This window comes from Argentina silus (assembly GCF_951799395.1).
Source record: "Argentina silus genome assembly, chromosome: 2".
NCBI lineage: Eukaryota > Metazoa > Chordata > Actinopteri > Argentiniformes > Argentinidae > Argentina > Argentina silus.
In genome coordinates, this window is record NC_139656.1 from 22905015 (window position 1) to 22917514 (window position 12500).

General features: G+C 47.9%; 2 protein-coding genes across 2 annotated transcripts in view; one reads left to right on the forward strand and one right to left on the reverse strand.

Moving 5' to 3' along the window:
• LOC310820976 (aldo-keto reductase-like) overlaps window positions 1-12500 on the forward strand; it is a 293751-nt gene that overhangs the window by 268045 nt on the left and 13206 nt on the right. The gene's annotated exons all lie outside the window — the stretch shown is intronic.
• Window positions 1-12500, reverse strand: part of LOC310801235 (actin-binding LIM protein 3-like) — a gene marked incomplete at its 5' end in the record, with an annotated part of 51370 nt that overhangs the window by 17760 nt on the left and 21110 nt on the right. Inside the window, 5 exons of the mRNA XM_083665230.1 lie at window positions 797-884; window positions 3181-3274; window positions 3748-3874; window positions 5446-5558; window positions 9243-9426. Coding sequence (XP_083521356.1) covers window positions 797-884; window positions 3181-3274; window positions 3748-3874; window positions 5446-5558; window positions 9243-9426 — 606 coding nt within the window. The remainder of the gene's footprint in view (window positions 1-796; window positions 885-3180; window positions 3275-3747; window positions 3875-5445; window positions 5559-9242; window positions 9427-12500) is intronic.

Consider the following 12500-nt stretch of genomic DNA (forward strand, 5'->3'; position numbering starts at 1 on the left):
CTGTTGAAATGCTGTATTTCAATGCATTGTTGAATTTGTCTGTTGTTCTGCCTGCCTGCCTGTCTGTCTGTCTGTCTGTCTGTCTGTCTCTATGTCTGTCAGTCTAACAATCAATCTACGTCTAAACTGTCCACTTTAACATTCTTTACTGTGAGACATCATCGCTGTATTGTGCATTGAGAGGCCATCAGAGGCTCTGTGAAACAATCACTTAAGAGCAGTCTATTCAATTATGTAGGCTACAGTCTGGCTTTGATCAATAGCGGTAGGAGACTGTTTATATAACTGTCATATTTCAAAGTAATGGCAGCCTAAGCCCTAATGACTAGTAGTGTTAACATCATAGGAAAAACTCATCCTTGTTGTTTCAATACTAAGTGAAGGGGTGTTACAGTGCTTTGAGGTTTCTAGGGTTATCTCTCAATGAACAAACTGCCAATGGATGCCCGAGTTAGTCTCTGTCGAAGGCTCAGGAGAGCCTAGAAGAGTGGTCGTCGATCGCTAGATCTGGCCTTAGTGCATGCATAGCTTAGAAAGGTGCATCACATAACCAACAGAGATAGAACTATATAAAACCTTTGTATTGGTTAATGCTTTGAACCAATTACCTATCCTATATAAGCCAGTTATCTGACGCTTTTATCAAAAGCAACTCACAATACAGTGAGTACGATGTTGGTCCCAGTGGGAATTGAACCCACAACCTTAGCATTGCTAACGCCATGATCTACCAACTGAGCTGCAGAAGACCAACCTTGGTTTTGAAAAAGTGCTTTGGCAACCCTGTTTGACTCACCTGTCAGGTACATCTCCTCCCCCTCCATAAACATCATGTGACAACGGGAACAACGGGCACAGGTGGGGTGGTAGTGCTTTCCTCCTGCCTGAGAGAGAGAGAAGGTAGGAGAGAGAGAGAAAGAAAAAAAAAGAACCAAAGAGAGAAAGAGGGGAGGGGGGGAGAGGCAGAGAGGGATAGGGAGAGAAAGGGGGGATAGAGACAGGGGGAAGGGGGGGCAAGAGAGGAGATAAGAACATCATTGGGAAAGGATTGGAGAAGATTTCAGATGGTGAGAGGTAATTCAGGACACAAGACACAAAAAGAGGGAGAGAAAAGAGGAGAGGAGAGTATGTAAGTGATGGTGGCTGGTACTCAGACACAACTCGAATAATTGCCACTCATACCAATTCCGCTCTCTTCCACAGCAATTTCATAATCACTCAGCAATTGAGTCTGTTTCAATGAGACTCTCAGTGTCCCAGCTGTGCTTTTCACTGCTTTTTATACACACATTCCACACAGATACACACACACACACACACACACACACACACACACACACACACACACACTCCAGCAGGCTTTCACTTTTCACAGCGGTCTCCTGTTGATTGACAAGCAGGTGGCCGAACATAACATTGAGTATCTCATGAAATGTTCATAAAACTATTCTCTAACATTCCTTTTAGGATCAATCCTATGTGGGTAGATTGGCAACAGTACATGCCAGATCTTTTAGTGTCCAAATGTCCCCCCTGGACAAGAGAAAGCTAGCCGAGTCATCGTCACAGCAGTACTAGCCTGTGTGTGGTCTAGCTTGCCTAGAGAAGTACTAGCCTGTGTGTGGTCTCGCTTGCCTAGAGCAGTACTAGGCTGAGTGTGGTCTAGCTTGACCCCGCAGCTGCTGTAAAGAGACTACACTAGCCTGAAGGTACTCACTGTTTCCCTCCCTCCCTCCTCTCATCCTCACTGAGAAAACAGCCTACAGGATCTCCCCCACTACTCCTCAGAAAGGTTGAGTGTCTCACCTCATCCCTCCCTCCTCTCATCCTCACTGAGAAAACAGCCTACAGGATCTCCCCCACTCCTCCTCAGTAAGGTTGTCTATCCCACCTCATCCCTCTCCTCCTCTCCCCCTCTGTTCTTCAATAAGGTTGAGTGTCCCACCTCATCCCCCTCTCCTCTCTTCTTCAGTACGGTTGTGTGTCCCACCTCATCCCCCTTTCCTCTGTTCTTCAGTAAGGTTAAGTGTGTGTCCCACCTTCAGGTGTAGCTCTTGTCAAGGCCCTCATGTTTTAGCGATGATGACAGCGCATTAAAAAGAGTGCTATTTTTAGATCCCTGACGGCATGCAGTCTGAATATATTTGCTCTCTGCTCTGCGCTCAGCACATTCAGGAAGCCTGCATTGATTTCAACCCAACCTGCGTTAATCATATGCACAGAGAGATTACAACTCGACAATCCAGCGAGCGCTGCTTGATCTATCCACTTACTTGCGTGCATACAAACGTTGGTGATGTTATAATGGGATCGTTTATTTTCCCACAGACTCCTTCACACACAAAGTGACTCTCGACTAGTCATTAAAACGCCATCCCGAAATACAAACAAGGGGCACATTGAAGATGCCAGGAAAAAACAAATGATCGAAGTCATTCTTGGTTCATTCTCATTGGTCAGTCTGATGTTTCTGTGTGACCAGTGAGCCTTCCTGGTTCTGTGTGGTTCATGGTTATGGCTAGACGGTATGATGCTACTGTCATATCATCCTGTCTATGTTTACCTTTTTCACAAACCTTTGTAGCATCCGAACAGGACAAATACAGTATGTTACTTGTCTACAGCGATCATGGTGAAAGCTTACATGGTGACAGGTAACGTTAAACTCAGTTCACACGTGACAGTGAACTGATTTTGAACGATAAGTGGTTTGCAAGCTATTTGGGCCACAGTGAATAAATGTGAGGTGACTTCGGGATGACAGCGGTAGCCATATATCCCATCTAGCCTCCACATCCTCTTCTTCTCTCCCTCTCCTCTGTCTCAAGGTTACCTGTTTGTGTTTTATCACACCTGGTGCTCTGCCAAAGTGCCATGTCCCTTGTGCCACCCTCTCTATAGTATGACATTTAATAGTCAATGACGTGTGGAGCAACTACTGTACAGTATGTACTGTAGGCCTTGTAAAGGGTTTTACGAAGGCTTCATTAAACCCTTATAAGACAAAGTGTGACCCAAAATCTGCCCTGTCTCATCTGTGAGTTAAAGAATAGGCGCTAGACACACTGAATGAATAGATACGGCGTACAGTCTCGGAAATCTCTGCTTCCCGAGGGAGTCTGTTCTCGGGTTCTGACGACAGGAAACAAGGTGAACGGAGCTCTTCATGGTCGGACTCACCTCCAGCACGCGGCCACTGATGTATCTGTTACACGTCTCGCACTTGATGCCGTACTGGGCGTGGTAGTCAGACTCGCAGTACGGAATACCATCCCTGGAAAACACACACATACACACACGCACGCACACGCACATGCACGCGCACGCACACACACACACACACACACACACACACACACACACGCACGCGCACACACACACGCACGCACGCACAATCTCTTCAATATTAAGGGCATCATCTTGCTGTATACACATGAGGGTACCTACTGGGCTTGCTGCTCCGTATATACATGAGAGTACAACAGTATCTATTTTCTGTACTATATATCAGTGGAGGCTGGTGGAGGTAGAAAACAGAGGACGGGCACTTTGTAATGCATTGAATGGAATGAGGAATTCCATTCCATGCATTACAATGAGCCCGTCCTTCGATTTCTACCCCCACCATCCTCCCACACGTATTTGATACCATTCCTCATTCCATTCCACGCATTCCACTTAGCCTGTCCTCCGATTTCTACCTCCACCAGCCTCCCCTGTACTGTATACACACGTGGTCGTACGTACTTGCTGATGTACTCCCCAGTAAGCACAGAGCCACAGGTTTGACACTTGAAGCAGCTGACGTGCCACTGCTTCTCCAAGGCCAGGAGAGACTGTCCGCGTCTGATCTCATCCTTACACCCCGCACAGTCTGGAACAGAGGGAGGGAGGGAGGGAGAGAGAGAGGGGGGGGGAGAGGGTACATAAACAATATTGAAACAGAGTAGCAGAGCCGTAATGGATGCTGTATGTGTGGAGGTGGGGCCAGCAGAGCCGTAATGGCGTCTGTACTTGTAGAAGTGGGGAAGGCAGAGGGAGCAGAGGGAGTTATGGCAGCGGATGATTCATGGCTGTGACGGGTCCTCGCCCTGAAAGAGGTCAGGCTTCCATTTGTTCTCATTTAGGTCCTCGTCACCACGCCTGCCCCCCCCCCCCCCCCCCCTCCACACCGCTCCTCCGAGACGCAGGGCTGTCAGTGAGCAATGGGGAGTCCTACTCCTCTCCAAACTCAACGACATTACCATCCTTTAATGTACACACACTCAGTCACCTCACACATTCTGGTACACACACACACACACACACACACACACACACACACACACACACACACACACACACACACACACACACACACACACACTCAGTCATCTCACACATTCTACAGTACACATTACCATCCTTCACTGTACACACACTCCCTCTTATCAGTCTCAGGTCAACTAACAAACTCAGCCATCCTAATTTGATGTATTGGTGTAATGTTCTTCCTTCAACAATATCTACTGTACAGTATCAGGGTTTTGGGTCTTTGGGTTCTATTATATAATACGATGAATCAAATTCAGCCTGACTTTGACATCTGATGTTTTGATCTGATCCTACCCAGGATGATGGATATCAGCCTTCGTCGTCTCCATGTGATGATGTCACCGTCACAGCTGGACATGGTGATAGCCATTACAACAGCCCTACTCCTGTACTCATGTTTCACACAGGAAGCCTCCAGACGCCGGGAGCAGTTGTTGTTGTTGTGATTGTGTAATGAAAGTAAGCTCCCATTTAGGTCATGATATGAGCCCCTGTCTGCCTGGTGGCAGTGGAGGAGGAGGAGGAGGAGGAGGAGGAGGAGGAGGAGGAGGAGGGGTATTACAGGCAGCACATGTGGCTGCTACCAGGTAGATTAATAGATGTCATAACCAGATGAGAGTTATTGATGTGAGGTCACAGCCTGTATCTTCCTGTACCACCCACCCACCCACACACAGACACAGACACACACACAGACACACACACAGACACACACACACACACACACACACACACACACACACACACACACACACACACACACACACTAAACCAGCTCTCCATGGTGCGTCAGGGAATCTCCATGCACAATTAATCTCATAAAGCACAGTGGACTGGTTAATATAACAAAGCAGGTGGCTCAGCTGTTATGCTCCAATCTAGGTACTAATACGACGATAATGAGAAATGGCAGGTAGAGAATCTGTGCTTTTTCACTGTGTTGCCATCACCAACAGGTACTACTGTACTGAGATCAGAATGGGGGGCCAATGGAGTGGCGAGATAGCAACAGTCAGACACATTACTACACTGTTCATTATGTTGAGTTGCATGTATGACACTGAGTGAATGTACAACATGACCTCACTGTTCGTGTTCAGTCGCTCCCAGTGTGTGGTCTCCCATACTTACGGCTGGGTCCGTGGATCTTGACGGGCTCGTTGCTGACCAGGGAGTGGGAGCACTGCTGACACACACACTTCTTCCCACAGAAGGTCACCCTGTCTCCTATTGGGAACGGCTTCCTGGAAGACCAAAAAGAGCCAGAGGCAGACATCAGTTGTGTAATTGTGCACATTTATTCGTGGAGGCTGCTGGACACAGAAATGGGAGGACGGGCTCATTGTAATGCATGTCTTTCCGTTCCATGCATTACAATGAGCCCGTCCTCCAATTTCTAACTCCACCAGCCTCCACTGTGCACAATGTACAGTACGTGGTTCCAGTTAATGACAACGGATGGATTGAGAAGAAAACCCTGTAGTTCGTCAATGTCGCCTACAGGGGGCGCCATGCTATATGTATCTACTTGGTTCAACCTAAAACAAAGACAGTGAAATCCAAGGTCTGCAGTGTCAGTGCAGTAGTATTATAGGTCTACTATCGGAACATTTATGTTTACACTGGAACCATTGGAACCATTCTCTAATAAAACCCTTACTTGGAACCATTCTCTAATAAACCCTTACTAGTCAGAACAGATGAGGTGTGAGAGAACTTATGTACTATAGAATGGCTCTAGAATGATTCTCTTCTCCTGTATCCCTAGTACTTAACCTATCGTGAACAGCTTAGCAGACAGCAGCGGTACCCTACTAGAGAGCGGTTCTCCAAACAGAACGTAACAGTTCTCCAGCAGTTTCTCTACTATTGTCTGAGGCCTGGCACTGGTCCGCCCCAGTCCCTCTATGCCTAGCTTCCTGACACACATGTAGTCAGTTCACCAGAGGGGCCATGGCGTCCTAGTACCTGGGACAATAAGGACACTCACAGGGTTGAGAGACACTGCTCTACCGTGCTTCGAACAAACCCAGTCTTATCTAGCAGCTGAGGCCTCAGCCTAATGAAGCTTTGATGTGATGGAGAAGATGAAACATGATTATTTATGCATGCATTGGGATTCTATTATGTTTGGAAAATATGTCTGAACCGTGTCTTTGAGCTGAGCGTGCCTAATTTGGTCAAGGAGGGCAATGTGATTCTCCTCAGAAGCATACGAGACATACAGCATCAAAGGCTATGGCACCATTCTAATCCGATTACTGATGATTAGAGTGACACACACACACACACACACACACACACACACACACACACACACACACACACACACACACACACATACACACACACACACGCCAAAATACAAGGATGAATACACAAACACAAGGATGAAGAAGGAGCCCCCCTCCCAAAATATTATTTGAAACAAACATGTAAAGGACTTGATTTGCACATCTTTCAATCTTGCCATGGATACATCTGAGTTGAAAGGACATTTTTAAATAGAGGGCTGTCCACATCTAAGCAACCTGAAAGTACGATTTATGGACATTTAAATTGTTTGTGCGCAGACACACTGACACATGGGTTTGGGGGAGCAAACTTTAGTATGCAAGTCACAATCTCTGCTCTGTATTTATTACACACACACACACACACACACACACACACACACACACACACACACACACACACACACACACACACACACACACACACACACACGCACATCATCCCTTTGGTGTGGTGTGTTGTGGTGTGTGTGTGTACTGACAGGCAGGGTGCTCCTCAGGGTATGAGGGTAATATCCGGTGCCAGCCCAGCCACAGAGCCACAGAGCCACAGAGCCACAGAGCCACTGAGCCACTGAGCCACGGAGCGGTGCTCCCTCCCTGGGGAGAGCGAGAGGCCAGAGGACGGAGGGTATCCAGCTACATGTCAGGGGACCATGGTAGTGTACTGAATGAGTCACATCCGCTGTGCCCACAGAGGAGCAACTAAACTGGGCCAGCAGAGGTGATCTTCAATACCGCTAATCTGAAACAAACAATGTGCTCGGATGTCTGGATACTGTAATTCAAGACAAGGAGATTAGGATGTGAGGAGGGTTTTACGTTCTGTGATTGCTGCTGACTGTGTGAGCCAAACGTCAGCTCGTTCTCTCACCAACAAAAGCTAATAGTCAGCAACTCCCGGGAGCAGGCAGAAACATTAGCCCCATTTTGGGAACAGATAGGCCTTAAACGTGTCTACTATAATAAGTATTCAATATCATATTCAAAGCATTAGACAATTGGTGGGCAATCACAACATATCACTGTCAAGCATCTGCCAAAATCAAGTTCCTGAAGTTCTATTCTATTCTATTCTATTCTATCACTAGGGTGTCAGCATACAGTATAACAGTATTTAATCATAGTGTATGATGATGTATTTATACTGTACACACACACACACACACACACACACACACACACACACACACACACACACACACACACACACACACACACACACACACACAGCAGTGTTACCTCAGCCTCGAGTGGAGAGGGGTTACCACAGGTCAGACTCAGTCAGACTCAGACTCTGGCCTCTGTCTGTCGCCCCTGCGTGACCCCCTCAAGACCACCTGGGCATTCCACAGCTAAACATCCCCCCCCTCCTCCCCCTCCTCCCCCTCCTCCACAAGGTATTTTCTGCAGTTCCTGCAGTCTTGAGGGGAATTTTCCTGACAGATGTCCTGATTGGTCCCTCAGCCGCTTTACTCTGCCCCCTCTGCTGTTTTTGTTATTGTGAAACACACACACACACACACACACACACACACACACACACACACACACACACACACACACACACACACACTAAGACTACACTTAGAAAACACTAAGACCTCTCTCTCCCCTGGCTGTGTGTCGAACCACCCCCTACTGCAGTGCAGTGTGTGTTTGCCTCATTGACCAGTAACCCCCCCCACCACACACACACACAAATCTCCCCCTGCTATATAAACATCCCCATTCATCCCAACCAGCATCCGTTTATAGAAAGAGCAGCTCCCTTGGTACCCTTAAAATAGCCTCACCTCTGCTGCCCTGCACTCACACCAATTAGCATCATTTTCACAAACACAGCATTTTCCTTTAAATAGGGTCAGTGTGTGTCTATGTGTGTGTCTATGTGTGTGTGTGTGGGTGGGTGGGTTTGTGTATGTATGCATGTGTGTGTGTGTGTGTGTGAGTGTCTGTGCTTGCATGCTTGTGTGCATGCGTGTGTGTGTGTGTGTGTGTGTCTGTGTGTGTGTGTGTGTGAGACAGAAACAGAAACCATTCCATAATTCCCTACAGATCAGCAACACGGTTCAATAAACTACACAATCTGAAGATTTGTGCCTTTGACATTGTACCACCTCTGGGATGCAGCAAAGCTAAGATGCCCTAGATTCCCAAAATGACAACCAGAAACATGAGGCTACATGTCCCCGTCTCTCTCCTCAACACAACCTTCCAGCCTCACATCAACACCTCCCTCACGGGCTTCTGTCGGCAGGTTAGGAACACATCGTGCAAACTTGAATTTCCAATCTTTTGACAAATCCTAACTTGTCACTTAAACATAGTTTTATGTTGTTAAATATAGAGAGAGAGGACAGTCAATTCAGGTAACCCGGCCCTGAGGTGAGGTGGTCTGTTTTCAGGCTAGGATCAAACATGTGTAACCTTGTCTACGGTGTCTTACCTAACCTAAACAAGTCCTCTACCCTGTGTTGTGATTGAATATGAAGTACCGTACACCCCTGCTGCCAAAACATGATCCTGAGACAACTAACTAATAACAGGGCCAGCCCTGTCACTGAATGTACTGAAATGTACTTGAAACTAAACTGACCCCAACCCTGCAGTGATGGATGGGAGGTGTTCTACCTGCACATGCTGCAGACGAAGCACTTGGGGTGGTAGGTACGCCCAAGCGCTGAGACCACCTCTCCTGTGATGAACTCCCCGCAGCTGTCACACTTGGTGCCGTAGAGCCTCTGGTAGTCCTCCGTACAAATGTACTCTCCTCCCTTCTGGAAGAACCCGGAATGGGCCAGGTCGCAGCCACACACTGTAGAGACACAGACACACAGACACACACACAGAGACACAGAGGTACGATGTTAGGGTGGTCAGTGTTCAAATCAATTCATAGATGCCTATATAGGTACGATAGTCAACAGCCTGATAGTCCTTAGACTGATAGTCCATAGACTGATAATCCAAAGACTGATAGTCCATAGTCTCGCCCACTATGACATATTCACAGCCATTACAAGGCTAGCAGGCTATCATGGCTACTGTACAGTATGTAGAAAGTGAAGCACTGGTCACAGTTTAACCCTGACACACTGCATGTCCTGTTCCTGCATCTCTCTATGGTGAACATGAACAGCCTGTTACTGCATCTCTCTATGGTGAACATGAACAGCCTGTTACTGCATCTCTCTATGGTGAACAGCCTGTTACTGTATCTCTCTATGGTGAACAGCCTGTTACTGCATCTCTCTATGGTGAACAGCCTGTTACTGCATCTCTCTATGGTGAACATGAACAGCCTGTGACTGCATCTCTCTATGGTGAACATGAACAGCCTGTTACTGCATCTCTCTATGGTGAACAGCCTGTGACTGCATCTCTCTATGGTGAACATGAACAGCCTGTTACTGTATCTCTCTATGGTGAACATGAACAGCCTGTTAGAGCAGCATAGCCTCTATGACCCATACATGGTTAAATACACTACTGTATAATCCACTCAAGAGGGATTTGAAAAGTGGATGTATAATCACAGTCATGCGGTCTAATCACAATTATACAAATGTATACTGTGAAATACATGAAGTAAACCCTTCTCTAAATGGCCACTGATAGGCCTGCTACAGTAAGCCAAACTCCAGTATGTGTGCAGCACATTAAATAAACCACCGTCCAATTAGCTACATGGATTGACATCTGGCTGAGTCTGACAGTTTGCTGAGCCAAAGCCTTCAGTAGCCTGCTCACTGATATAAAGAGAAACACTAAATCATCTGGCTCTATTGACACAGGACACTGACCAAAAACAGAGTAACGATTAGGAGACACACAGAGAAAGAATTTCCAACAAAATAACAACCAAACATAATCAAACTGATGTGTTAATGTATTTAAAAACGCAAGGGCATTGACTCAGTCACTCCAGGGTACTGGGAGAGATAGGGAATAACGATTACGAGACAGAGGCAGAGATACTGTCTGGTATATACTACCTTTGTCTCCTAACCGTAAAACATTCTAAATGAAGGATGGAGGATGATAGGAATATCATGACCAAATACATTCTAACCAATTTGTAGAAGTCTGTAACTGAGTTGAATGAGACTGAGAGGCATCCTATCCTAGCAAGTCTGGTTGATCTTTAATACCCATGGCCCCTCCCCCTTTCACACTCACACTTCTGAAGATTTGACAGGATTGGATACCTTCAGAGGAAGCAGGATGGTAATAACACTCTCAGATCTGCTCTCAGATAGGCCAGGTGGAAACCTCACCTTCTCAGGGTTCAGGGTACGACTCTGTGGTCTCTGTGGAGCCCCTGGAGCTACCCCCCCTACCCGGACACACCTGCCCCCCAGGAGGTGAAACATGATTCTGAGCGCTGCGTCTCTGATAACACCGTCTGGCAACAACGCGCTGCAGCATGGCCACGTCTCCCTGGGGCGTTACGACCACATGCCAGGGAGGGAGGCCCTGCACCACAGCAGGAGGGAGGGAGTGTGTGTGTGTGTGTGTGTGTGTGTGTGTGTCTGTGTGTGTGTAAGAGTGAGTGTGTGTGTGTGTGTGTGTGTGTGTGTGTGTGTGTGTGTGTGTGTGTGTGTGTGTGTGTGTGTGTGTGCGCGCTTCACAATGCTGACGTACATGCTAACACAACAGCAATCAATGGGAGAGTGGACACTATGGATTTAAGCTAATACAGTTGTGCAGTCTAACTATTTCATATTCGCTATTTCATTAGCAACTCTCCTACCGCTGAGCCCCCGCTGAGCCTGCCGGACCAATCCCAGCCAAACACAGCCCATTCATTCCCAGAGAGGAAGCCTAGCCAATCAGACGCTGGCGGAGATATCTGTACAGCCTCCCGTTTACTCTCTCTGTCTGGCCTCATGAATGATGCAGCAGGCCCATAAATAAGGACTAGCCGTGCATGGGGGAAACAGTAGCGTGCCGTGACATGCTACACCGTAACTTAGCACAGGGAGGGGATGAGAGGGAGAGGAGGAGGAGGGGGGGGGGGAGTGGTAGGAGGGGTAAGAAGAGGAGAAGGGAGGGGACGAAAGGGAGAGGAGGAGGAGAGAGGGAGAGAAGGAAGGAAAAGGGAGGGGGGGGGGAGAGGTGAGGGAGAATGGGGTGGGGGGTTGATTATGTATTTATCAACTTCCAACAGACACAATTAAAATTCTCCACGGCAGGACGGTCTGACAGCATCCCTCCTTCTCCTCTCCCCTCCTCTCCCTCCCCTCCCCTCCTCTCCTCTCCCTTCCCCGCCCCTCCTCCCATCCCATCTACTGTTAATGGCATGGCACTGGAGGCATACTAGGCAATCAGCCTTTATCTCCTCTGCAGGCTAGCGGCTCCACGGCGTATAGGCTCTTTGTGGTGGCAGAGACAGGCTCGTCTGGACCAGATAAGGAGCTGTCACTAGCCCCCTGTGTCCTCAGAGAGGAGGGGAGAAGAGGAGGGGAGAAGAGGAGAGGAGAGGGATGGAGAGGAGAGGAATGGAGAGGGATGGAGACAGAGGGGAGGAGAGGGATGGAGACAAACGGTAGGAGAGGAAAGGGATGAAGACAGGGGAGGAGAGGAGATGGATGGAGAGAGAGGGGAGAGAGAGAGAGGAAAAAAAGGGGGGAAAGGAGAGAGAAGGGAAGAAGAGGGAGGAAACGAGAAGAGACAAGGAGGTATGAGAGAAAAGAAAAAGAGAGAAGCAGAGTAGAGGAGGGAGAGAGAGACTGGTTTTGCCAGGCCTGGGATAGAAGCCCAGATCCTGCCTTCCGCTCCAGCACCAAGAGACTGTCACCTGGCCCATCAACAAAGCACTGTGTAGTCACTGCACCCACCGGGGAGGAAGCAACCCTGAGAATTACTGCAACTGGTTGGCTGATAGAT